This window comes from Phytophthora ramorum (genome assembly GCF_020800215.1).
Source record: "Phytophthora ramorum isolate Pr-102 chromosome Unknown Phyram_PR-102_s0010, whole genome shotgun sequence".
In the NCBI taxonomy this organism is placed as follows: domain Eukaryota; phylum Oomycota; class Peronosporomycetes; order Peronosporales; family Peronosporaceae; genus Phytophthora; species Phytophthora ramorum.
Window position 1 is genome coordinate 476553 of NW_027150656.1, and position 26978 is coordinate 503530.

Sequence of the window (26978 nt, forward strand, 5' to 3'; positions counted from 1 at the left end):
ACCCCCGTCTGGGCTCACGTCACTTGTTCATCGCATGCATCATGTCGAGACTGGGTGCTTGAGTTCCTCGCTATACTCTTCAACACTTGCTGTTGTCCACGCTCGCCGTTTTACATACGAAGCCGATCATTTCCCAATCGGCAACGTGCGTCAACAGTGGATCCGCTACAGCGATGGACCAAGGACACTACGTGGAGGCACCGGGCGGCCGAGAGTCGTCGAAGCCTCCAGCCGTCCCCTTCAGCCAGCTGCCCAACCCGTTGGCGAGAGCTTCACTACTGTCAATCATCTTTGCCCAATGGATCCAGCCCATGATCTCATTGGGGTCTCGCCGTGTGCTGGAGCTTGAAGACATGTGGCCTGTGTGCCCCAACGATGCATCCGTGTCGCTGGAGCAGCGCTTCCGTCGAGCCTACGAGCCGCACCGTAAGCACATTTTCGGACTGTCGCCGGTTTTCATGGCGTATATGAAGACGTTCCAGTCGGAGCTCGCAGTGGTGCTGCTGGGCTGTGTGGTGTACGTGGTGGCGCTGGGGTTTCAAACGTACGTGACGAGAGCTCTACTGGAGTTCCTGAACGGCTTGGAGAATGTGTTCCACATCTCGAGCGGCTACTGGCTCATGGTGATGATGACCGGCAGCTCGCTGGTGGCAGTGTGCATGCTCAACTATTTGTTCTTCGTGGCGTCGAGGATCGGCGCGAATATGCGCTCATTGACCATGTCACTTGTGTACGAGAAGGCGCTGAAGATGTCGAGTGCGGCGAGGCAGGAGTACACGACAGGAGAGATTCTGACGCTTATGAGCGTCGATACCGAGCGCGTGTTCACTGCGATGGTGCAGGGTCCGTGGCTTGTTATGGGCCCGTTGGCCTTTGTCGTGTCGTGCGTGCTCATTGGATTTCTCTTCGACGTGTACGCTGCTCTTGCTGGCGCTGTTGTGCTTACTGCCGTCATGGTCATTTCCGTCCATCAAGGTGATCGCATCGCCGACTTGCAACGAAGGCTGCTGCAGGTTATTGATGAACGTGTCAAGGTCACGTCGGAGACTCTGCAGGGCATCCGTGTCATGAAGTTCTACGCGTGGGAAGACTCTCTAGCTCAGCGTGTGGAGAAGCTTCGAGTGAGAGAGGTGGGTCTGCTGCGGCAGTTCCACTCGTACCAGGTGATCAACACGGTGATGCTGTTCATCACGCCGACTTTCCTCTCGGGCGTAACGCTGGGTGTATATGTGCTGATCCGACACACGATCACCGTGGTGGAGGCATTCACGCTTGTCGCCATGGTCAACATTGCCCGGTCACCGCTGAACCAACTGCCACAAGCGGTTGCTGGGCTGTCAAAAGCCAAGATCGCCTACTCTCGCATCGACGCCTTCCTCGACAGCAGTGAACTGTCCGCCATGCCAGCGCTACCACCGAACTCGAGTAACACGAAAGAACCAACTCCGTCGAGCAAGATGCCTCTTCTTACAGCAAGCGGGGCGTTTGAAGGCACTGCAGTCGGTAGTGGAAGTATTTCTATCCGAGATGGAGCGTTTGAATGGCCTGCGAATTTGAGTGGAGGTGACATCGTTGTGGTAACGCCCGCAGAAGAAGAATTCCGTGATGAAGGCCTTGGCAAGGCTGTCTCGAACAGCCTGAGGTCACCATCCGCGGTATTCTCTTCATCCAGCAGCAGTGATAAGCAGGGGTTCCTGCTTGAAGGCGTTAACCTTGAAATTGAGCGTGGGTCCCTTGTAATGATCGTAGGCAAGGTCGGATCGGGCAAGTCCAGCCTCGTGAACGCCATTTTAGGAGAAATGCCGCACGTGTCCGGCGTGTTAGAGATCGGAGGTCGCGTGGCCTACGTGAGCCAAGACACCTGGATCCGCAACGCCACAATGCGGGAGAACATCCTCTTTGAGCAAGACTACGATGCCCAACGCTATGCGCAAGTGCTGGACGCGTCGCAACTGGCGATGGATCTGCGAGCTCTCCCCAATGGAGACTCAACGGAGATCGGCGAGCGTGGCATCAATTTGAGTGGTGGCCAGAAGGCTCGTGTGGCCATCGCGCGTGCCATGTATCGCACTGGGACGGATGTGTTGATTCTGGACGATCCGCTGAGTGCTGTGGACCCGCACGTGGCTCACGCGATTTTCGACAAGTGTATCGTTGGTTTGGCAGGGGAGCAGACTCGGTTGCTGGTGTTGAACAGCCACTACGACTTGCTCCCGTATGCAGACCATGTTGTGGTCATGCGTGACGGTGTGGTCGCCTCCCATGGTTCTTACGACGACATCTTGGCTCAATTTCCACAACTGACAACGGGGCTCGTCAGTGTTGGCGGGGAAGGAAGCGAGACCGTTGACACTGAGGCTTCGAAGGAGACGGCCCAAGTAGGCGCTGGAGCTGACGTCGATCCAGCGAGATCAAGCGACGGTAGCTCTACCAAAGAAGCCCGAGAAGTTACGCAAGAGACGGAAGTGAAGGAAAACAACACTTCGGGGCGGTTGATCCGGGCTGAGGATCGTGTCAAAGGCAAAGTGAGTGGCCAAGTGTACAAGACCTACTTTGACGAGACTGGATTCAACGGACTGGTAGTCATCCTCGTGATCGTTGCGGCTTACGTTGCTGGCCAAGGCGCACGCACGATTGTTGATTGGTGGCCTGGACACTGGGCTCGCAACATGCCACGACGAGACGTGGACCCGACGTACTCGGGCACAACCTTCGGCATGTGGTATCTTGGATTCATCCTGCTTTGTGCAGTGCTGTCTTTTGGTCGTGCTCTCATGATTATCGAGTCGTGTATTCGGTCGTCTCAGCACATGCACGACGACCTCTTTCGACGCGTACTACGAGCCCCGATCACGAGGTACTTTGACGTGACTCCCATGGGGCAGATTTTGAATCGCTTCTCGAACGACTTGGATCAGATGGACTCGATGCTTCCTCAAGAGTACCAGCTACTGCTTCAGAATGTCTCCTTGGCTCTGGGTGCGCTCGCTGTCTCTGCATTTGCGTCCTACTGGATTGCGCTCACCTACATCCCGATCTTCCTCATTTTCCTGTACACGGGGCAGTACTTCAAGAAGACGTCGAGTGAGATCAAGCGTCTGGAAGGCGTCACGCGGACACCCGTGTACAACCTCTTCAGTGAAACATTGTCGGGCCTCGCCACGATCCGCGCCTTCCGCATGGAAGACAACTTCACTGAGCAAAACCGGCGGGTGGTCGATGCAAACTCGAACCTGTACTTCACTTACTGGGCTGCAAGCCGATGGCTGGCCACACGCTTGGACTTGCTGTCGGTACTCATCATTTTCGTAGTCACCACGTACCTCGTAGCTACTGCCGGGTCTGTCGGGTCCTTGACGTCTGGCCTCTCGCTCACGTACTCGCTCATGCTGACCTCGATGGTGCAGTGGGTCATGCGCTCGGTGGATCGCACAGACAACGCCATGACCAGTGTTGAACGACTACTGTTCTTCCGTCAGATCGAGAGCGAAGACTTCTCGGGCACAAGCGTTGCTGAGCTACTCGACGCAGAGAACCGTACTACCGGTGTGAAAGCTCAGTCGTGGCCGTCCCGAGGTACGATTCGCTTCGACCAACTCTGCCTCCGTTACCGACCCGAACTCCCGCTCGTGCTCAAAGGCGTCGACATGGACGTCGCCGCTGGAGAGAAGGTCGGCATCTGCGGCCGCACCGGCGCCGGCAAGAGCTCACTCATGGTCGCGCTCTTCCGCATCTGCGACTTCGACAGCGGCCGCGTGCTCATCGACGACGTCGACATCTCGAGCATCAACGTGCGCGAGCTGCGCCGCAGCCTCGCCATCATCCCGCAGGACCCCGTGCTGTTCAGCGGACCGCTGCGAGAGAACCTGGACCCGTTCCACGAGTACTCGGACGAGCGCCTCTGGGCCGTGCTCAAGCAGGTGCACATGGCGGACAAGCTGCGTCGCTGGGGGAGCGGCCTCGACTTCGAGGTGGCCGAGGGCGGAGACAACCTGTCCGTGGGCCAGCGCCAGCTGCTGTGCATCGGCCGCGCGCTGCTCAAGGACAGTCAGGTGGTGGTGCTGGACGAGGCCACGGCCAACGTGGACACGGCCACGGACGCGCTCATCCAGACGACCATCCAGGAGACGTTCGCGGCCAAGACGGTGCTGATCATCGCGCACCGCATCAACACGATTCTGCACTGCGACAAGATCGCCGTCCTGGACGCGGGTCGCGTGGCGGAGTTCGGGTGTCCGTCGGATCTGTTGGCGCAACCGCAGTCGGTGTTTGCTGCACTGGCGAAGCGGTCGGGGACGACGTGAGGTATCGTGAGAACGCAGTAGGGATGATAGTGACAAATGAATCATTACTTGGAAGTTGGGCTAGAGGGTAGCAACCGCTACGTTTACTGTTCGTGACTAGCTGAAAACTCGGAACTTGGTGTCCCCGATGGTCATCGTGTTGCCCTCGTCAGCGATGCTGAAGACTTTGCTCCCGATGGAGATCGTCCCGGCCTCGTGTAGTAGCGAGTTGCTGTCGGATCCGTCGTTGTCGGTGCTGGCCGATTTTGAGTGCATCGCACACGGCATCGCCACTTGATCGGCGGCCACTCTGAGGTGACGCATTGCCGCAATGTCAGTGCAGAGCACCGCAGCAGCCGTCACAACGTACGCGACAACGGTCCTGAGCATATCTTCTTGGTGCTTGCACGTTGTCGAGTGGGTTGGAGAGTGAGCAAGAGGTTTCTCCTCCGTCGTCGTTGAAAGCCGGTCAATTCCGAGGTTGCCGCTTTCTAATCGAATCCAAGATCGCCTCGAATGCTGGCAGCATCACTTCAACAACAGACCGATATTGCATCTGCAAGTACTGTACAAAAAGACACTACTATAATAAGTACGTATTGAAATGCCGGCAATATCCGGCACTTTATCCGGCAATCGGCGATGGACTCGAAGTTGCTGCGGCGCGTGGGCTTCTTCTGCGCGCTCTGGTCGCTGCAATGCTGCGCGTCGGTGCTGGGGGCCATCTCCAGAGACGCCATCTTCCTGCGCTCGTACGCGGCCTCCAGCGTGGCCGCGCTCACGCTGGCGCTGGCGCTCAGCACAGCCTACGCGCTGACGGTGGCCACGCAGCTCGTGGACGGCCTGGCGGCGCGTCCGGGCGTGCTGTACGCGTCCGGACCGCTGGTATTAGGCGCCGGACTGCTGGGCCTGACGCTGCTGTCGCTGGCCGCGCCGTCTCTGGCCCGGGTCACGTCCGTGCTGCTCTATCTGTGGCTGGAGGTGTCGACCCAGTGGCTCACGCAGCAGTTCTGGGACCTGTGCGCCAAGGCCTTCGACGTGGCCCAGTCCAAAAAGGTCTTCGGAGCCATCACCTTGGGCTCCACGGTCGGCAGCCTGCTGGCCAGCTTGGTGGTGCTACCGGCCGTCCAGAGTCGTGAACTGCCGACGGAGTTCAACTTGCTGGTCTCGGCCGCCATGCTCTTCTTCATCGCCGGGGTGCTGCTGCTCTCGGCCGAGCACTTTACAGCCGGAAATCCGACACAAAGTGCTGTGGCCGGGAAGAAGAGGACTCAGGAGAAGCACAAGACCGCTGACACGTCGTCCTCCGCGGCCATTATCAGTGACATTCAGGCCAGGACGTACCTGAAACACATTTGCTTCTTTGATATGCTGGCCACGGTCATGCGGGTGCTGGTGGACAATACGACGCTGACGGTGGTGTCGATGCAGCCGGAGGAAAAAGTCAAGGCCTCCCTGTCTATGATCAATGGGCTCCAGAGCTTCCTCATGATCCCCATGCAGCTACTCTCTGGGCCGTTCTTCACCCACTTCGGAGTCATGTACGGCATCGCGACGCTCCCCGTGACCATTTTCTTGTTCGGAGCTTCGACCTACGTTTCGAACGTGAGAGACTGTGCTTTTGGCAAAATAATTCTCGACTATGGTGATTTTCTAACATAAAGTTGCTTGTGAACAGTCTGCTTACTCGCTGATTTTCACGCGAGCGCTCTACAACGCTGTTTCGCAGGCGATTTTCAATCCAGCAAGGCAGTTGCTGTGGCTGCCTTTCAACGAGAGTGAGCGAGGTCGATTCCAGAACTTCGTTTGTGGCCCTTTCCGCTCGCTGTCACGGATTTTTGGCGCGGTTCTATCCATGTTTCTGACAGCTAGCATCGTCGTTCAGTTTATCGGAACTTCTTCGTCGAGGTGGAGTATTGCGAACTGCGTTGGTCGTTGTGTCTGCTTCAGTGAACTGACTGCTGGATGTGCTCAGTGTGCTGATGATCGCAACGTCAGCGGCGTGGTTTGTCGACGCGCTGGCAGCCAGGAAGTCATACGCATCAGAGTTCTACGCCTCATTACGGCAGGGCTATCTGGACTTGACCTCGTCCTTAGTTGACTTCACACCCGATCAGGTACATTTCGCAAGCTGAGTGTGCGTCTTCGAATTGGAAGCTGATTCCTTGTGCTTGGATTCGTCCAGATTCTGCTGGTGAAGGAGACGCTGGTGAATGGAGAGCAGAATCAAGCCAATTTCGTGCTGAGCTCGCTGTCCCACGAGCATATTGGTCTCTTTTCTCAGGTGAGTGATGCTTTCGATGAGACCTTCTTCTTTTATCGTACCAACCAGTCGTTTTCTTTACTACGGTAGGAATTGCGGGCACTATTCTACAAGGAAAATCGAGATGGTATACCTCTCACACCAATGCACACTAAGCTGCGCCTGCTGAATCTCCACACGGCAGCAAAGCGAGAGTTCGTGCTTCACGCACAGGAATCGTACTTACTTCCGGATGCGAGCACGTTCCCCACTGGGATTTTCAACACAATGGACCTTATGATGCTCATGAAGGACAAGTCTGTTGCAGTGCCTCGCCAACTACGTGTTGCCGCAATTTTGGCGTGTGGCTACGAGAAATTCAACATGAATGCGGACCAGTGCTCTGAAGTGCTTCACAATTTGCTTCATAATGGGGAAGAAGATAAATCCGTCGTGGTGTGTGCTGCGGTGGCGTTATTGCGGCTGTCCGACTGGATGGACGAGGAGGCAAATGTTATCCTTCAAAGATTACTTCACGAGGAGAAGGTTCTCGAGGCGCGTGTAGTGGGCTTGAAGATTGTCGGCAAAGAGTTACCGGAGCTGCTGGGTGATGGCTTTCTGGTGTACTTACTTCATCACTCGTCGACTCAAATCGTCCAAGCAGCGGTTGAGTGCTGCTCAAACAGCTCTCGTAACTCTCGAATGCTTATCCCGGCCCTGATGAAGCACCTTTCGAATTCGGTTCTGCGCTCTCAAATAGTGGCGGCACTGAAGGGGTTTGAGCCAGCTGCGTTGTGGGGGCCACTTTGCCAGTACACGGAAGAAATGCTACAGGTGCGAATGCAAGGAATGATCAATTATGCCTTGGCTTCCGATCGGATTCATAACAAGAGAGAGGGGCTGGCAGGCGCGCTCAAAGTACTTGATCACGGCGACTTCCCGTTTGAAGACAAGTTGAATTTCCTTCTACATTTGATTGAGACGCTGCTAGTGGCATCAAAAGACTTGGACGGTGATGATTCGCCCAGCGAGAAGACCCCAAGTAATGCTGATGTACTGCACCATCTCTTCGGAAAAGATGATGTTATGGAAGAACTGGTTGTCGACGCCTTGCTCTCACTGGTAAGTAACTTTCGCTTGCATATAACGGTTGATTCGCACATAACACCTACCCATGAATCCTCATGTAACCTGTGTACGTAGATTGCATCGACGGACGAAAAGACGATGAACTCTTTTTCGCAGCTGATGGACCCCATTCACCATGCTCTAAGCACCAAGATTCGCGAAGCCCATGAGATGCGTCATGTTCTGGACCTCTTCTTCCGCATTTGCCCACGAACGGCAACAAACATTGAGGAAACATCCCCGTTGTTGCTACAGCATGTCGAGCACAGCTTGAAAGATACTCTCCGACTTCTGCTTAAGCTTCTTTCTACGGGATTCCCGAAAGAGTTTGACGTCGCTGTTATTCTGGAGGGTTTGCAGTCTGACTTGGGACAAGTGCACTCCGCAATCCAGGTACTGTTACGCTTTCCCGACATTTGTTTACCCGGTTGAAGCTAACGTTCTTTTCGTTCGTAGGAGGTGCTGGAGAATCTGCTTCCTTCAGCCTACAAAGGTTTGGTATTGCCGCTGCTTTTCCCGAAATTATCGGCAACGAAAGCTGCTACGAAGGTTTGCGATTATATTTATGGTCTCACAGTTGGATTCATGGACTCATATTTCGTTGTGTATAGATGGCTAACAACATTGTAGAATTATTCGGCGGAAAAGATGGCGTCGACATCCTCCTGGACGTCATGAAACACCAGGAAACTGAACTGGAGTTGTCAGCTCTCGCTCTTCAGTATTTCCTGCATATTGCTGGTGATCATGCCGAACATCTCAATGATGAAGCGAAGCTGACGTTTCAGGATGAAATCATCCCAAGCCTGCTCAGGCACGAGCTAACGAAGGAGCTACTGATTGAAACATATCACAGGTACGACCTGCTAGTATCTATTTCATACCGGTAACTCGAAGCTGATTGCTGTGTGATTGCCCTCTTGCAGCCACCAAGAGGTCCTACCGTACGAATCCGCCGCGATTCTTAAGGATTGCGAACCCCCGCTTCTGTCGCGTATTGCAGTACGAGTAATAATTCTCAAGGAGGGTTGGCTAGAAACAACTAACACTAACGTGTTGCAGGTGGCGAACTGCCTTCGGGTGTCATCATTGTTCGAGAATGTGTGCGCGATTAGTATTCTGCGAGTAATATCGCACCATTTCGTCCCGATGACTGCGAAACGTGGAGAAACATTTGCAGTTGAGGGCAACATAGGTAAAATGCTTGTGTCTGTTTTGTCTTGCTGCTTTTGCTTTGGTCTGATTGTTTTTTTTTCCTTCTCGGGTGTGTAGCTTCAGCTATGTTCGTTGTTGCTACTGGTACCGTCCAGCTTCACAAAGAGCGCAGAATTCTAGCAGAGCTGGGCTTTGGAACGTGTGTAGGACAAGCCGCTTTGCTGCAGCACTCTCTCCATGCGGGAACCCACATATCCTCGGCCACTGCGCTCACGGATTGCACTCTGCTCAGCATCACGCGTGAAGAGCTTGATGCGTTGATCAAAGAAACCCCGCAGGTGTCTAGAGGCGTGCTGAATGCGGTGGCCTCGTCCCTTCAGCTGTTGTACTTTGAGGTGAGTATTATCACTGGAGAGGCAAAACAACACGTCACATTAACGCTTTCGCTTGTTTTGCCCAGCCTCTTCGCGCCATCGCTCAATCGGGTAGTCTCCCTCGCCGCGACCGGAGAGCTTCCTTGACCGCAGAAACAGCGCATTCCGATGACAAAGCGATCCATCCAATGCTGAAGATGACGGAGTCTCTCACGACTAACATCAAGGCAGCGCTCTCCGTTGATCGTGCGGCCAAGTCATTTCTGTACAATGTTGGTCGCTCGCGGACTGCTCCGCGCTCCGTACCATTATCGTTACCAGGGGCCAGAGGCAGGCATCGAAGTCTCAGCAACTCGCAACCAATTGGGCGGAGCTTAAGCTCAGGTACCTTGGCATCGAAGGGGCTGCTCACTCTCTCGGACCCCGCTGACTACACAACTTTTGAGAAGTGCATTCATCTGAAGGCATCTCACCTAATGAGAAACCTCGACGACGACAAGGTATCGTTGGTGGCTCAGTTATCGCAGGTTGTCGTGCTCAGCCACGGAGATGTGCTCTACTCTACCGGGACCAAAGTGGAGTGTGTGTACGTTATTATCGATGGCACGATGGAAATCGCAAACTGCGAAGGTGATACGGGTGCAGACTCTGCACCTTCTTCCTCGATCAAGCTCCACGATGGCGATTGCTTTGGAGAAGAGGTATGCGTTACATGTTCTGCTTCATGGCTGGTCGCACATGGTAACTTGTTTGGTGTGTTTCGTGTAGTCGTTTGTTCCCAATGCAACTGCTAACGGTGTAGCGTCAGCCGTTGGTCGGTGCACGCTTTTCGAGATCACGACCAAGGAGCTGATCGACCTGAGTGAACTGCACCACGACATCATGCACGTGCTGTTGGCGTGGCTGTCGCAGACGTTGGCCGAGTCGACCAAGACGATGATTGCTCCTCTCCTTTCTCCGACTACTCCCAGTGCCCCCGCTGTGTTTTGGGAAGATGAAGAAGAGGCCTTCGAGTTGAGGAACCGGTCTGGCAAATCGAGAGCGGAGACGGATTAAACGGCGGCGCAGATCCCGTTGCGTTGGAAGAACACTAAAGAAAAGCAAATAGAGGGGTGTTACCTGCATGGCAACCTGTTGATGCGATTCTGCCTTGGGCATGAAATCCTTTCGAACATAACCTTTCTCGTAAAAAGTTGTAGAAACGTGCTTTTGGACTCGTCCCAAGTTGTCTTTTGCTCGTCCCGCGTGTCTTTGGGGCTTTCACTTTTGCGATGCACTACTTGTCTGACCATGGACTCGGAGTATGGAAACAACCAAGATAACCTGGCCGAAACTCTTCAAAGCGCCTACGAAGCGGATGGTTTCCAGACACCAGCAGAATCTCAAAGTAGGGACGACAGTGACTTCGGCAGTATTGATCAGCGCTCGCGCAAGAAGCAAAAGATGGAGCCTGGCGACTACAAGGCCAATATCGACAAGCTGCAACAGGAAATTGCCGAAGCGAAGAAGAGATTGGATACCCCCCATAATTTACCGCGTGCTGCGTGGGAGCTCGGAAAAAACTGCATCGATACCAAGCAGATTGCAGCCACCATGGGGCGCAAACTGGCCGAGCATGCCCACTGGTTGCAGCGAGTTAGCAGCTTGATGGAGAGTGCACCGCTTTTTGACTACGATGGTCAATCGGGTGACGAACAAAAGACTGGACAAGCTGATGGAGTTTATGATTCACAACCAAGCTTGGATGAGTGGCGAGTGGAAGCGAAGGCTCGATCGCATCCTAGGCTGATATTGGACGAGCGCATGCGTGCAGCAGTGGCTGCTTGCCAAGCAAATGCGTCCAGGCTCTTGGATGACGCAGCTCAAGGTGATCCATCCTTCCACTTGTCGATGGAATTCGAGTCGCGCGGGTGGAAAATCGCAGCGGGACTTGTCATGAACGATAACGTGGGGTTCAGCTGTCATCGAGTTCTCCCCCCTGGATTGAGCAACAAGACGAGAGAAGTCGCGATGACGTTATGGAACTCTGTCGAGAGCGACGAAATTTTCCGTACATTCATGCCGCTTGTACAGGACTCGATAATCATACACCAGGAAGCAAAGTGCTCTCTTTCGTGCCGGGTAGTGCAGCTTTCTCAGGAAGCGAGTCAGCAGGCTGTGGCAACTGTCGAGTCGATTAACTCGAGCCGTGATGGCGAAGGAGAAGAAAACTCGTGGCAGATCTCCATGGAGGTCGTACATGATTATTATCTGTGCACGTTCGCTGCGGACGCGTCGGGCGACTCGGCCATACAAAACACTGCTCCGCCTCTCCAGCTTGATCTCGGACTTCAAATGAGCAAACTCAACATGCACAACAAATTCGTGATGGGAGCGCGGGTGACCAAGACGAACGAGGGTGTGGACATCCTCATCGCCGGCTCCGCACGCTTTGATCTTCCATGTTATCGCGACCCGGCGTTCGACTTGCTCAACCATTTTGTGTCGCACATGCCAGTGTATGAGGCCCTACATCTTACACCACTTGGTAATAATGACAAACAAGACTGTGAGTGAGTGATGAATATACGGTCGTTTTCTCCCACTACTTGTTCGTACAACTGCTGGTTGCCAACCAGCAAGAACCCCACCTTAAGAGCACTGGCTGGCTTCAGAACCTTCTTCTTTGCTACCTCAGCTAATGTTGCAGCTACTTGCGCTACCCGAAGCCGAAAGCTTGGATTGTTGCAGTAGTTCTTCCACCTGCGCCTTATCGTTTGCAGTCTCCTCCTCAGTGGTAGCTCCACTACAGTTTGCATCCAATGGTAACGGAGGGAAGAGTTGTTCGATCGACAATTGAGCGGTATCTCGTCGACGATAAAATAGTATGTACGCCATCGAGGATACAACCTCTTTCTCGTCGATGTCTTTGCATTGATGATCGTTGAAGCACTTCCACTTGCCATCATGATCACTCAGCACGTACGCGAAGTAGTGTCCTCCCCCAAGCGCACCCACATGGTTGACAACAGCATACAAGTCGTACAGGAAGCCATCATCACCGCGAACGGCTGCCGTGGCTGAAGCAGGTGCATCTAGCACCGATGATGACTCTCGTCGAGGGGTTCCTGGTCTTGCTTGCTTTGGACTACCACTAACTGGCGATGAGTCAGTCGTCGCCTTCGTCTTGAGTTTACCGCCCAAAAACAACCAGTACTCTAGCCCAGACAACCGACCACGGGGCTCACGCTTCCGAGCTACAAAGTCGCCAAACTGTAGACCTCTCAGTGGAAAGTCGACAAGGTGGTGCAATTTACGTCGCGATACTTGCGTAAAACAGAAACGTTTGAGGTGAATCACAAGCAGCGGGGGCAGTCGCCACAAGTCCATCTTTTTTGTAGCAGGGCGTAACGTCTTGCAGTGCCCGCAGAAAGCTTCTGGGATTGTTTCCTTGGCCGTGAACATTTCCATGCAGTGTGCCAAGTTAAGAGGTTGATTGTCCTGTCGTTGATGTTGCTGCACAGAAGCATCGAAGTCCATTTTACTTGCTTGAATTGGGTCATACTCCTCTTTGAGTGTACGGATATCCCAGTCAATCGCCACCGTTTCCTCCGCCGATAGCGAGATTGCTGTCTGAGCAGACGGTATTAGTATGCAGCCCAAACATCCATCTAGCCACTCACACCGAGAGCATCCAATGCCATGTGACGTAACAAGCCTTAAGCAAAATCCAAACTTTGTCAGAGGGAGGTGCTCGCCGAGAGCCAGCGACGATGTATCGGTCCGAACTCGTTTACGGCTCTGGGTCTTAGCATCCATCTCGGACGGCGGCGGGGGCTCCTGCCAGTTAAAAATGCGGCGTAATCGGTTCCAGACGAGCATGTACAGATTATAGGCTGTCGTAACGCGCAACGATACACGAATGACCAATGGCGCGCCAAACAGTCGCGTGATATGTGCGTTCGTAAAGCTGTCTGTCGACCGCTCCACTCGCCGGTGAACAAGGAATATGAAGGCATTGCTCTGACGGCGCTCAATCACTTTCGATAACGGGATATGGTACCTCCGGACGCCCGACGGGTACGCCACGTTAACTGTACCAGAGTTGGCACTGCTCCCAATAACGCGCGCAGCCACCATATCCTTGGTTTTGTCAATGCGAACGTAAACAGACGTTCCCAGCGGTAGTATTTCGTCTTCGTCATCTTCTTCACAGCTGTTACTCGCCTCAGAAGGACTAATAGATTGTTGTTGCTTAAAAGCATTCCCATTTTCCTTGCAAACGGAAGCTGTTCCACCACCAGGGATGCCGTTTGACTTATGTGGGGAATCCACCGCCGGAACCGTTAGCTCAGTTCCACCTAGGGTATCAACAGCACGCACTGCCTGCTCGGTGGTTGCGGCTACCGATTCGATTGAGGCTTGTTTCGTAGGTTCGGCCGACTGGGGAGATGCGATGCGAGGAGGCAACAAGTCCTCCTCGTGATCGAGCTGAAAAGCGGTCAGTTGATCTTTTTCGTGGATTTGGCTTAGAGGTAGCTTGTCATCCAGGAGCAGTTCCACAGTGTGCAAACTGGAGATTCGAGCGATTACCACTTTCGTCCAGTCATCTTCGCTTGTGGCCTCGTTGGTGCTGTAGACTACTTCCTCGAGTGCGTCAGGATCCACATTTTCCTTATCTGCCTTCTTCAAAAATGCTGCCACTTGCTCTTTCATTTCCTGGATCGTATCGCCATTCTGTACTCGCACCGAAAAACGCAATGGCACTCGATCGGTGCGAAAAATAATCGTCAGCACGATCGATCGCGAGTTGCTTTCGGGTAGTGACAGCTGCAAAAAGGTAAACGGCTCGAATCGCGCCGACTCGTATCGACACACGGAACACTCCAGCAAGCTCTTGTACTGACCGGTAAACAGCGCGACAATCACTGAATACTCGCGTTTCTGGTGATTTTGCCACCACTCTTCTGCTACCAGAGCGTCGGGTCGACCATCACTATCAGGCTGCTCAGTATACGGTTTCTTTACGACGCGATTCAGATCTTCACTTAGACTACTTAGCAAACACGATAGCAGCTCTTGTGCGTCATGCTGATCCGATCCAGCAAACTGCGGACTGCATTTCGCCAGCACCTTTTTGAATTCATTTGGCGCAAAACGTTTGCGATCAGAAATCCACAGAACTCGAAGTAATTCGCCAAATGCTGCCGTCAGTTTCCCGTTCGTGCCATCACGATTGCGTAGGTTAATATCCTTCAGATATGCCTCGTTTTTGAAGTATTCAACGAGTAGACGCGTGTGGCTTAAACACTGCAGCGCACTGCTCATATAGCACGTATTGCCAAGATTATCCAATCCCACCAAGCCCGGTCCTTTAAATGCGTCCTTTGAAAAACGTTTTTTCACGATGGGAGATGCAAGCACAGGATCCACCTCTATTGTCGGAGAACCGGCCTCACTCCCAGATCCTGTAAGCCCCAGCAACACGTTGCAAGTCAGTATCGCGCCACTTTTGAAAGGAATCTGCATGGACACCACCACACGTACCACGTTGGGTCAAAGCTTCACCCAGGTTGCCTCGGGAACAAATGTCAGATGTTCGTAACGACGGGCGATGTTCGCGCTGTCGTTTACGCGATACACCTTCGGCCGTGCTACTTTGACTCCCTCGACCATTTCCCTGTATCGGTTGACGGACTCCGCTTTCCGAGGGAGAGGAGGTGATTGTATCATCCGTCTGAGATAGTGGCCACGATCCGTCATCGTCTTGAACTTCGAGTAAGAACACGCTGTCTTGTGTCAACTTCTTTAGCTCAAGCGGGTACTCGTCGCGTAGGCGAATTTTGTGATCTGGCATTTTATCGTTGAAGTACCACAATCGTGCTTTATCGATCAGTTTCAGCAAAAGCAGCGCACGACAAGTAGCCTCAAGAAGGCTAGCTGAAGTACTCAATTCACTCAGCAATATCTCTTCTCCCGACCGAATCACGCTGCCGTTGGCAGGGTCAACACGCGCAACGCGTAGTACTAGGGGAAAGAGCTCAACTTGAAGCGCCGGTTCTGCCTTTGTGGGAACCTCGATGATAGACCGGACTAAGTCAGGCCCGCCATTGTACCACGAAAACAGAACGGTGTAGACTGATGATGGAACCATCTACAAACACGAGTTGCAACTTCAGAACAAGACGATACAGACCACACCTCAAATAACTTACATAAAAATCGCGTGCCAACACCAGTTTCTGCTTTAGTCGTCGGCACCCACTTTGCATGAGAAGGCTCCAGTTAGCAATTAGCCCAGGCCGAGTAGAACGACTGCCAGAAGATTCTCCGCCGAAACTAGAGGCACGTGATGCAATATTACCACGAATGTTTCGGGCTGCCTCCATAACCGTATTTGGAGGAATCTGCGGCACAGGCAGTGATCCGTAGGGGCTTCCATTCTTAGGGTCCATACCAACGTAATCACACCATTTCCGCCACCATTCTGCCCCGACCAAGTTCCAACTCTGGCGATGCAACACAGTAACACATAGCACACATCTGCGTGGGTCAACTCGCAATAATACCACCTTGCTCAAGATCCGAAAGAACGTACTTGGCCAATACCAAAGACACGAGTGGCTTCTCGCCAATGCCACTCCACTATCCGCTTTTCGAGGTAGGCTGATTCCGGCTTGAGACCAAATAGGATGCATGCTGCAAAGGCCAATTGGTGGAGCAACTGGCGCACGGCGACCGCTCTGGTCGCCCATCTGGTAAAGGCCTCTTCGTCCCAACCTGCTTCTGCAGTCTGTGTAGCTGAAATCTACATCCAGAAGAGCAACCCTGTACGTCAATATACCATACGAACGAGACCACAGACATAGCAGAACAACGGCATCACCTCTTCAACTTGTCGCTCCTCTTCTTGTTCGACATCAATGTTAGAGTCGCTTGTGTCGCAGTTGACGCCCACATGAATGAGCTCCTTCATCGCCGCAAAGTCGACCCTCACGGTCGTACTTCGATCGCTGTAAATGTGGAAGAGATGGTGCATCTTCTCATCTCGTGAGCCTCCCCGGCAAAAGTCGGACAAAAACTGGCAGAACTCTTCAAACAGCACGAGCTCGGGCATCGCCGTGCAGGCACAAAACCTCTCCAGCAACTCCGCCGGGAACAGGCCCTTCTCACTCAGCACGTCAATAAACTGGCTGCTCGGAATCCTGGTGCTCGCTCCTCCTTTCGGGTCGAATATCTTCTGGAATTGCCTTTCCAGCGCTGTGACCTCCGTCAATGAGAAGAGTGTGGCCTGCGCAATGCGCCGTCTGATCGCAACGGGGTTGTACGTCTTCTCCAGAGCCAATATCTGCGGGTCGTCCTCCATGCCGATCTTGGCCGCGAGCACAGCCAGCCACTTGACCAGCAGCGCGTCTCCTCGCGCATCTTTCTCCTGGACAATCTGCTGGAACTCGTGCAGATCCAGAGCAGATCTGCCGTCAAAAACCCTGTCCAAGAACGAGACGGTAGCGAAGCTCCGGGCGCGCTTGCGGCCGTAGATGACGTCCATGAACCTGTCCAGCACCTCCCTCGAGACCTCCCCGGCCCCATCCAGGTCGTACACGATGAAGAGTAGCTGCACCTGCTCCTGGAACGTGCCGTGCTTGAGCCAAGCCAGACCACTGAGCACGTTCAGTAAACTCAGCTCGCCCGAGTGGTCCGTGTCCAGCACTTCGAACAGGCGGTCGGACAGCGAGTGCGGGATCACGGTGAAGGCGCCCAGTACCTTGTTGCGGAATGTTTTTTTGCCCAATAACGGCACGTTGCCCGCTTCCGATGCTACAGTTATCGCTGCCGATCCCGTCAAGTTGCTGGAGCTGCCGTTGGAGGCCGAGGAGCTGCTGCGGTACGGCGGAGAACTGGAGGACGCGCCCTCCACGCGGCAGATGCGGCGGTAGCCGTCCGTGAAGCGCTTGAGCTCGGCGTCCGACAGGCGCGACACGTACGCGTCGGCGGGCCCGAGGTCACCCGCGGCGGCCGACGCGCCGCCCATACTCATCATGTTCCCCATGGGAAGTTCTTCACTTCTTGGAGAACTGATCTTTAGTATGAGAAAGGAGGGGTCTTCAATGCGGAATGGTCTCTATAGTGTGGTGTACGTAAAGTGACTATAGTAGGAAACGAATAAAATAGGCAAACGCCTAGAGTGGGGTATGGTGTGTGTGAAAGTTAAACAGCTCCCTGCCTCCCATTCCTTCGTTCGACCTCGCTTGGGATCCATGCTGGCTCGTCGAGGACGTGTCTGCGGACGCCGCAGCTGCTTATGGCGGGCAGCCACCGAGCTGCTGCATGTGTCGGCTTCTCGCAACGCCACGTTCCACACGCTCAAGGCGTCACATTTCACGAGTCTGCGACTCGCTCCGTGCTCTTTCTCGACGCTGTCGACGTCTCCGCTGCCGTTCCAGACGCCGTTCGGCGCCCGTTCCCTGTCCCAGAACCTCATCAGCCCGCATTATGACGAGGAGGAAGAGAACCACGACACGGACAACATGAAGGTGCCGCAAGAGCTAAAGCTGCCGCGAGACACCCGCCTGATCACGCTCGAGCGCCTGGAAGACGAGTACTTGACGCGCCTCACGGAGGCAATGGAGACCTCCGACGGGTCTGCAGCCTGGCGCACGGCGCTCGATATTTTCGATGAGATCCAGCACGCGAACGGCCGTGGCCTGGCGTTGGGTGTGGCGTCCTTCTTGGTGGAGGTGCTGGGCTCGAGAAGACGCGTGCAGGACTGCATGCGCGTGCTGGCCTTTGCTCGCGAGCAGGGCATTCGTCCCCGCATCCAGTCATACTCCTGTGCCATTGGATGCTGTTACAAGGAGGAGCAGTACGCCCACGCTCTGCGGGTGTTTGAGGTCATGAGGAATGACGGATACGTCCCTCAGTTGGTCACGTACTCGCACGGGCTGTCGGCGGCGCTCAAGTCTGGACAGCATGAGCTCGTGCTGGAGATTTTCGACGATATGATCAAGAACCGACTGGACCTGAACATTATCATCTACAACAATATCCTCAACAGCTGCGCGCGCGCGGCGGACGTGCAGTCAGCGTTTGGCGTGCTGCGCGCGATCCGTCAGCGGCGACTGGAGATGACACAGGCCACATACCATTCGCTTGCAATCTGCGCCGGTAAGACGGGCCAGTGGGAGCTGGCGCTGGATGCTATGGCCACGATGAAGGAGGAGGGCTTCGAGCCCACGTCCACCATTTACAACTCGGTCTTCTCGGCGTGCGCGAAGGGCAAACAGTGGGATACGGTAGTTGAAGTGTACGAAGCCATGCCGGAAGACCTCCGCGAGAGCCTTCGTGGTGTGTATCTTGGAGCCGTCATTATGGGCCACGCCAAGGCGGAAGATGATAAGGTGAAGCTGCGCGGCTTGGAAATCTTCCACAAGTACAAATCACGGTCGAAGGAGGAGCAGCCCAATTTCTTCGCCTATAACGCCGCTCTCATTGCTCTGTTGGAGACCAACCAGTTGGAGGAGATGCACCCTCTTGCCAACGACATCAAGAAGCAGGGGATGAAGTGGGACACAGTGACGTATCAGTGCCTCATTCTGTCTTACATTCGCGGCGGCGCCGTGGAGACAGGGGTGCAAATGCTGCAGAAGAACGCCAAGCGCATGGGCAAGACCACCATGTGCTATCGTGAGGCCATCCAGTTCTACGAGGAGAAGCGCAAGAACCCGCGCGAGGCTGTCCGACTTACGATGCAGATGATGCAGGTGAACAAGCGTCTGAGCCGCCTCGACTGGCATAACGCGCTGCGAATCGCGCTGCAGCTGCCCGAGCGTGCGCCGTACTGGAATTTCCGCAAGTGGATGGGCATCCGCGCCAAGGGCATCGTTCAGGACGTGCCCCCGCATCTTATGCTGCCCACACACGCGGACCAACGCATGCTCTTGCAAGGAGACACGCCAAGCGATGAGCAGCCTGAGAAGAAGCACTACCAGGACAACTACCATTCGCGCAAGCGCCAGCTGAACCGCAGGAAAAGCGAGTTCGACGAAGAAAAGTTCCTGTAAAACGTTAGACACTTTGCTATGTTCTGTAACCAGTCTTGTCTCCTTGTGCCTTCATCCTCTTGCATCGCATGAACCGCCAAACCAGTTTGCATTGCAAACCGTAACCGGTACGGTATCCGAAGTCATGTTGAAGTGGTCCATCTGGATCAATTCTTGACATCCGCCGTCAAGGCTTTCGGAGATATGGTCAGAGTTGGTCACCCGAACGCGCATTCTGTGGACTGGCCCGCCATCTATGCAAGCATGTGGAAGCGTGGCCGCCTCTCTTACGCCAGCCTTTCTCGCTGGCTGTGCATGATGCCACCCAGGACTTGTGTGTGAGCCGACTTCGAACACCACCCGATTCTCTCGTCATTTCCTTATTCGCGACGGAATCCGCAACTTCCGGACTTTACTCGCGCACGACATCTTGCCAGCAATGCAGTCGAATGCGGTGGCTTTAGTGTTGTTGTTTTTCATCGCAGCGGTGCACGGTCACAGCTGGATCGACTGCCTCGACACCGATCGCACAGTCGTCTACAATCGCGGGCCCGAGTACATCTACGGCGGAACCAGCGCCAACGGAATGTGCGCAGGCTACATGAAGGACTACGTTGGTCGTGGCGACGCCGACATCAACAACAAAATGACATTCAAGATCCTGATCGCCGACGTGACCAAAAGCGCAGCAGTGTGCACTGCCGACGCCTGGGACTACTCGGGCTGGCGCACCCGCCTCAGTTTGACCGCTGGCTCTACCTTCTACTTCGGCTACACCTCAAACGGCCATATCGTCAAGGAACAAGCGGCTGGTAAGACTTTCTACGGCGTTTACTGGACTGGTGTGCCAGGCACGAGTCTGCCGACGACCTCGGACTTGACTTCGGACAAGCTCATGGACGGCCAACTCCACAACTTTGACGACGGAAACTGCGGCGAGGCGTTTACGGACGAAGCCCAGACGATTCCGTCGGGGCGCGCTGGAGACGGATACCCCTGTGTTGGCACGTTCACTATGCCTGCTGGCACGGCTGCGGGCGTCTACAACCTCGTCTGGTTCTGGAAGTTCTACGACGCCGACACCAACACTTCGATCCCCACGAGCAGTGGAACCTACGGCGGCGCGGCGTACACGAGTTGCTTCCAAGTGGAAGTTACTGCCTAGTCCCTTTGAAAACAGACCGCAAGGAGCAAAAATCGTAGCCTTGCAGACAACGCTGACGAGACAATCAGTCGTCTAGATTCAGAAAACAACAAGAAGGTGAAACCTTCTTGTTGCTCTTGCATTAGCTGTCCTTTGAGATAAGCAATACCAATCTATATCTCGCCAGTAAAAACTAAACTATTCCGCTAGCTAGAGTGTGCCTTGCGCAGCGCAATAGTAGCAGCGCACGTGCAAATGATGGCTGCACCACGAAAAATGGCGCATGTCAAATCTTCTCCGCTCCCAACAAACAGCCTCAACTGCAACATTTTACGACCGCTTGCCCTGAAGTGACGACGCCATTCATCGTTTGGGGCCTATCAATGACCACTGCTCTTGAAAAGTGGTTAGCACGATCGGAGCTGCATGCTCCTCGCTCAGCGCATGGGCAAGAAATCTCTCCAGGTGCATTAGAAGATTGTGAATCGACTCGTGGTGGAATTGAAGATGGTGCTCCTCGTGATGTGCTGTCTGGTGACTCTGTCGAGAGCTCTCGTGTCGAGGCGAGTGAGGGTGTGAGTGTGGGTGCGGTTCGTGCTGGTTTCTCTCGTGGTGGAATTGAAGATGGTGCTCCTCGTGATGTGCTGTCTGGTGACTCTATCGAGAGTTCTCGTGTCGAGGCGAGTGAGGGTGTGAGTGTGGGTGCGGTTCGTGCTGGTTTCTCTCGTGGTGGAATTGAAGATGGTGCTCCTCGTGATGTGCTGTCTGGTGACTCTATCGAGAGTTCTCGTGTCGAGGCGAGTGAGGGTGTGAGTGTGGGTGCGGTTCGTGCTGGTTTCTCTCGTGGTGGAATTGAAGATGGTGCTCCTCGTGATGTGCTGTCTGGTGACTCTATCGAGAGTTCTCGTGTCGAGGCGAGTGAGGGTGTGAGTGTGGGTGCGGTTCGTGCTGGTTTCTCTCGTGGTGGAATTGAAGATGGTGCTCCTCGTGATGTGCTGTCTGGTGACTCTATCGAGAGCTCTCGTGTCGAGGCGAGTGAGGGTGTGAGTGTGGGTGCGGTTCGTGATCCTTTTAACCAGAGTGGCAAAGTCAACACGCAAGTCGTTTACATAACTAGAGAGCTGGTTTGCCAGGGAATTCGATGCGTTAGACCTAAGCAATACGAGTACTGTTACAAAAAAACTCACCACAACTGCGTTCGCGAGCGCTGCACTGCGACTGCTACTCACGGCCCTGGATTCTCAAGGAAACTGTGCAGACATTGCAACAATCGTCAGAGCAATAAACACAACAACAATACGGATGTTTGTTTGAAATGTGGATATAACAAAAAGAAGTCGGAATTCTTTTACGGGGAAGCAAATTCGTTGTGTTATTCGTGTGCCGTTTCCGCTATGGTCGTGCTCGTCGACCGATTAGAGCAAACATCCAGCGGACCGTGTGCCCACACATGTTTAAACATGAAATGTGTAAGACTTAGTACGGTCATTCGACCGCAGACACCCACCGGGAAAAAAAGGAAGACTGAGTGCAGAAGGTCACATGAGAGCTGCCCACGAATCAAATGCACAGCTTTGGCAACTAGTGGGCCCAAAAATCAAAGACTGTATTGCCGCGCTTGTGCTACCGAACTACATCTCAACGCGACACACAAAAACAACAGGTTTAAGTGCATTCGCTGCGGGTGGGGAACCCAGAATTATGCAGTCAAGTACGGAGTTCGCGATGCCACACCTACACACTGTTATAGTTGCGCCCAAAATGAAAATTTGGTACAGTTCTACACTGTACATGGACCTTGTGAGTTCACATCGACTTCCGCACAATTTGCAGGCCAATTGTGCAATGGTGATGCTATCGGAAAGATAAATGGAGTTAAATGCTGTGGCAAACATGGATCTAGTGAATCTGTTGAAAGATTTCGAGAGGATTTTTGCATGGAGGAAGGATGTTCTTCTCTCAAATTAGCACCCGCGAAACACCGTGAACCGGGATTCTGCTACAAACACGCAAATGCAAACGGAATCAAGACATACAGATATTGTATAGATTGCAAAGTCGTATCATCTGGATATTGGTGTACCGATGGCCGAAGATGTCGGTACTGTGTTGAATTACGACTGAAAGCAGATAAAAATTTCAAATTTGTCGGACAAAAAAGAAGAATGTGCCTACGCTGTGGAGACAAAACACCTTTATTCGCATGGAAAGGTGACAGAGCAATTTTGTGTGGTTCGTGCAAAGATGAAGACATGGTTAATGTTGTGCTGAGACTTTGTGCGTTTGGGGGATGTACCGCCTACCCAGTGTATGGATACAAAAACTCTCGTTCACAATTTTGCAAGGCTCACTGTCTAAAAGACATGATTAATGTGAACACCCCATTATGTCAATACTGCGATTACACTTGCATGAACAAGAAGTACAAACCGTACTGTGCACAGTGTTTCTGCTATTTAAACCCTGATCTGGCGGAATCGAAACAACACAAAATCCGAGAGAGAGCATTTATGATTCCATTGGCTAAATTACACACCGACATGGTTTTGGATAAGCGAATACGGGGTGGGAATTCTAAGCGCCGACCAGATGGATTTATTGACTGTAGCACCTACGGGATCGTCGTCGAGATTGACGAAGAACAGCACGCTTCGTATGATCAGCTGGATGACAATCGGCGAATGATGGAGCTTTACGAAGACATGAACGACCGGCCCATCGTATTTATTCGGATGAATCCAGACAAATACAAATCTGGAAACGTGACAATGCAATCAGCTTTTGAATTCAAAGATGGCAAGCGTGTGTCAAAGGGCCCAGAGTTCAAGCGGAGACTAGATCTTCTGAAGGATACGGTAGAAAATGTTCGGTTAACGGCACCGGATAAAGCAGTCACCGTGATATATCTTTGCTTTGACGACTAGTTGAGTGGTGACTTGTTAGCAAATACACGTATACTTAAAATTTGTATTGTTTACTTCCACTGAAAAATATTATATGCATAACTGCGCTGTTTATAACGATATGTACATAAAATTACTTTGTTTTACCCACTTATATCGCTGTTATTGTTTGTTTACCGCAGGTGATATGATTGGTTAAAATAAAATTCAGTTAATTTCGATTTGCTAAAACATAACAAATAGCGACACAAACACAATGACACAGGTGATATGATTGGTTTAAATAAAAGTCAGTTAATTTCGATTTGCTAAAACATAACAAATGGCAGGGTATTAGGGTTACTGCTGTCCGCCAGCACCATTTGCGAGAGTGCGTAGAAGGCGAACGAGATGGAGGAAAACCCAGCCAGACAGCGGTAGAACAGCATCATGCGTTCTTCCGGCGCCACGTACAGGGTCTTGCCGCTGTACCAGATGCACACCTGCATTGCAATAGCGCTCCGTTAGTCTCGCACATCACCATCCGAACCTGCACGCCAACCACTTACGTAGTTGAGCGCCATGGCGACAATGGAACGCCAGAAAATGGCCTCAATGGACGTCATCGTGTACGTGTTGAACTTGACCATCGTCGACATGAGGCTGAAGCACACGGCCGACATGGCCACGCAGGCGATGCCTAGCAGAGCGTGCGGGCGGTTCTCGTCCTTCCCATCGAACGACTCCGTGGACCTCGTGGGCAGCAGCGGACGGTTCTCCGTCTCGCTTCCGACGGACATGGCAAGCGATGGTTAGCGGAGGGTTGCGCGTGGTACGGTGGCTTGAGTTGTGGGCAATTGATGAGTGTCGACGTCAGTTAAAAGGGCCATTGGTGTCAGCGGCTGGCGTCGTTTGCCCAATCATTTCCGCTTTGTTCATCGAACGAGTTCTGCGATGAACTACGGAGGAAGAGAGAGCAAATCTGTCGCAACGGCATTTGACAGCCATGATCAACTTCTCGTGGCGACTACGGTTTTTGGTGCAAGCATTCACTCTAGACGCGGCAGGACCGCTTTTTAGATGGCCAAACGGTTTGGTCACTTTTAATACGGTCATTTATTTAAATTACGGATAGGTTAATACACCAAAACGGTTGCTGGAACGCGACCTTTCGGTATAGTAAAGTACAGCCACGTGTTTAATCACGTTGTTGGTTAAGTGTAATTGTTTGATGTGACTATAAAGTAGTCAATGTGCGACCTTTGGGAAACGTTTTAAAAGGCATCCATTGGCCGCACTTGACGATGCACATGAACATACTATTAATACATGCTACAGGTGTCAATTCTGCAGCGGCAAGATACATTCTCCGGATTATGTGGGACCCAAGGTGCCCTGGTAGTCGTTTTGTGGGACTGGTGTCCCTCATTTTTCAGAAACACCAGATTTCGTTCGGAAGAGTCGCGGTAGAAACCCAACGCCGCAAGCATCACTTTAGATTTTTGATGTAATTTGAGGAATGGCGAATCCCACAACATCGAGTGACGATCTACAATCACTTCGTGCACGCACAGCCGAAATCTGTGCAAATACAGTATGCGCACGATCATGCTCAGTGTACCGGAATCCTTGTCTGGCTCCTCTCGATACGATCTCCAATTTTTCAGCAGGCGTTTGTACGCCGCATTGCCAAACATTGCAGCTCGGAGTAGCCACCTCCGCTCGCAGAGGAATCGTATGAATCCGTTCTCGCTATACTTCCTACAGATCAAAAGAAGCTTCGAACGGCTGTTACCCAGACCATGCAGCTACCTACGATCAACAGCGACAAAAAGCTCGACACGCCGTAAGAAAACAATTCCAACAATCCAAAACTTGTCGTACTGTTCAATAGAAGCCATTAAAAGGCCAACATAACGCAGGGACCCATCGAAAACAAGAATACGGACTGAATGCAGACAGCGTTCGTATGAGTGTTACCCGCGACCTAAATGCACCGATTCGGCAACTAGCGGACCCAACAATCAACGCGTTTATTGCCGTGCTTGTGCTACCGAACTACATCTCAACGTGACGCACAAAACCAATAGGTTTAAGTGTATTTGCTGCGCTGCGTAGAGGAGGGGGGGGGGGGGGGGGGGGGGGTAATCCAGTGAAGTATGAAGTTCTCGTCTCAATACCAACACACTGTTCTAGCTGCGCGCAAAATGAAAATTTGGTTTAGTTCTACACATTATATGGACCTTGTGGACCCACAGTCACCTCCGGTGCAATCACGGGTCAATTATGCAATAGAGATGCAAATGGCATGAGAAATGGCGTAGCCTGCTGTGGCAAGCATGGGTCTGGCGAATCTGTTGAAATATTTCCAGAAGATTTTGCATGGCAGAAGGGTGTTCCTCTATGAAATTAGCACCCTCTAGAAAACGTGCTCCGGGATTCTGATACAAGTACGCAAATGCAAACGGAATCAAGACATACAGATATTGTATCGATTGCAAAGTGGTTTCTGCCGGCTATTGGTGTGCCGACGGCCGAAGATGTCGGTACTGTGTTGAATTACGACTGACAGCAGATAAACATTTCAAGTTTGCCGGGCCAAAAGTGTCTACGTTGTGGAGACAAGGTACTTTATTCGCATGGAAAGGTGACAGAGCAGTTTTGCGTGGTTCGTACAAATATGAAGACATGGTTAATGTTGTGCTCAAACTTTGTGCGTTGGGGGATGTACCGCCTACCCAGTGTATGGATACAAAAACTCTCGTTCACAATTTTGCAAGGCTCACTGTCTAAAAGACATGATTAATGTGAACACCCTTTTGTACCAATACTGCGATTATTCTTGCATGAACAAGAAGTACAAACAGTACGGTGCACAGTGTTTCTGTTATTTGAAACCAGATTTGGCGGAATCAAGGCAGCACAAAATTCGAGAAAGAGCATTTATGATTCCATTGTCCAAAGTGCACACCGACATGGTATGATTTTGGATAGGACAATACGTGGTGGTATTTCTATGCACCGACCAGATGATTTCATTGACTGTGAACGATACGGAATCGTGGTCGAGATAGAGGAAGAACAGCATGCACCGTACGACCAAGTGGATGATAATCGACGAATGATGGAGCTTTACGGAGGAGTAAACCAACGACCCATTGTATTTATCCGGATGAATACAAATCTAGAAACCAAACAATGAAATCAGCGCTCAAATACAAAGATGGTAGACGCGTGCCCAATTGTCTAGAGTTCGAGAGGGGGCTGAAACTTCTAAAGGATACTGTAGAAAATGTGCGCTTAACGGCACCGGACGAAGCAGTCACCGTCATAAACCCACATCTTAAATGAATTTACCGATGTGAGACCAGCTACCGGTCTCCCGGGAGTTCTATATTTGTGTCCAGGGCAGTTTGACTCAGTAATACTGATATACTGGGTTCGAGAGGTGTTTCGTGCGTTTTCATGAACCAGCAAGTGAAATGTTAGACCTGTGGGTCGCAGTTTCGCAAAGGACGTTTCTGCGCGAAATGAGCCACGACACAGACTATTGGCAAAAACCCACCTTCAGAATAAATCTGTGCACTACGATGAATGACTTCATCCGCATTGATGATGCAAGGTCATGGTGCACGTCAGATCTTTCTCGATGCAAACAGCACCCGTTCGCAGCATTTTACGGCCGGTTTTATACAACAGGCTAGTCGTGGATTAAAAGCTGGTGATTGTCGTGATGCGTTGCTTGGTGAGA

The 26978-nt window shown here is 52.5% G+C and overlaps 8 protein-coding genes across 8 annotated transcripts; 5 read left to right on the plus strand and 3 right to left on the minus strand.

Moving 5' to 3' along the window:
* Positions 1–173: 173 nt before the first annotated feature.
* Positions 174–4304, plus strand: KRP23_10541 (ATP-binding cassette sub-family C member 2; the record flags this gene model as incomplete). The annotated part of the gene is made up of 3 exons (XM_067881005.1): positions 174–1425; positions 2383–2525; positions 3480–4304. The coding sequence occupies 3 exons, from the start codon at positions 174–176 to the stop codon at positions 4302–4304; spliced, it is 2220 nt and encodes a 739-aa protein (XP_067741290.1).
* Positions 4305–4400: 96 nt separating this feature from the next.
* KRP23_10542 (uncharacterized protein) lies at positions 4401–4673 on the minus strand (the record flags this gene model as incomplete). The annotated part of the gene is made up of 1 exon (XM_067881006.1): positions 4401–4673. The coding sequence occupies one exon, from the start codon at positions 4671–4673 to the stop codon at positions 4401–4403; it is 273 nt and encodes a 90-aa protein (XP_067741291.1).
* Positions 4674–4925: 252 nt separating this feature from the next.
* On the plus strand, positions 4926–10238 carry KRP23_10543 (uncharacterized protein; the record flags this gene model as incomplete). The annotated part of the gene is made up of 13 exons (XM_067881007.1): positions 4926–5888; positions 5962–6191; positions 6259–6400; positions 6469–6567; positions 6637–7647; positions 7729–8046; positions 8110–8202; positions 8265–8509; positions 8580–8655; positions 8716–8848; positions 8926–9203; positions 9269–9883; positions 9951–10238. The coding sequence occupies 13 exons, from the start codon at positions 4926–4928 to the stop codon at positions 10236–10238; spliced, it is 4491 nt and encodes a 1496-aa protein (XP_067741292.1).
* Positions 10239–10472: 234 nt separating this feature from the next.
* Positions 10473–11738, plus strand: KRP23_10544 (uncharacterized protein; the record flags this gene model as incomplete). The annotated part of the gene is made up of 1 exon (XM_067881008.1): positions 10473–11738. The coding sequence occupies one exon, from the start codon at positions 10473–10475 to the stop codon at positions 11736–11738; it is 1266 nt and encodes a 421-aa protein (XP_067741293.1).
* A 117-nt stretch (positions 11739–11855) lies between these two features.
* KRP23_10545 (Ubiquitin carboxyl-terminal hydrolase 5) lies at positions 11856–17211 on the minus strand (the record flags this gene model as incomplete). Its single annotated transcript, XM_067881009.1, has 5 exons — positions 11856–14629; positions 14709–15315; positions 15377–15670; positions 15760–15969; positions 16048–17211. 5 exons carry the CDS (start codon positions 17209–17211, stop codon positions 11856–11858), a joined length of 5049 nt encoding a protein of 1682 aa, XP_067741294.1.
* Positions 17212–17419: 208 nt separating this feature from the next.
* KRP23_10546 (Pentatricopeptide repeat-containing protein) lies at positions 17420–19222 on the plus strand (the record flags this gene model as incomplete). Its single annotated transcript, XM_067881010.1, has 1 exon — positions 17420–19222. The coding sequence occupies one exon, from the start codon at positions 17420–17422 to the stop codon at positions 19220–19222; it is 1803 nt and encodes a 600-aa protein (XP_067741295.1).
* Positions 19223–19640: 418 nt separating this feature from the next.
* Positions 19641–20366, plus strand: KRP23_10547 (uncharacterized protein; the record flags this gene model as incomplete). Its single annotated transcript, XM_067881012.1, has 1 exon — positions 19641–20366. One exon carries the CDS (start codon positions 19641–19643, stop codon positions 20364–20366), a length of 726 nt encoding a protein of 241 aa, XP_067741296.1.
* Positions 20367–23556: 3190 nt separating this feature from the next.
* Positions 23557–24027, minus strand: KRP23_10548 (uncharacterized protein; the record flags this gene model as incomplete). The annotated part of the gene is made up of 2 exons (XM_067881013.1): positions 23557–23730; positions 23797–24027. 2 exons carry the CDS (start codon positions 24025–24027, stop codon positions 23557–23559), a joined length of 405 nt encoding a protein of 134 aa, XP_067741297.1.
* Between the last annotated feature and the right edge of the window lie 2951 nt (positions 24028–26978).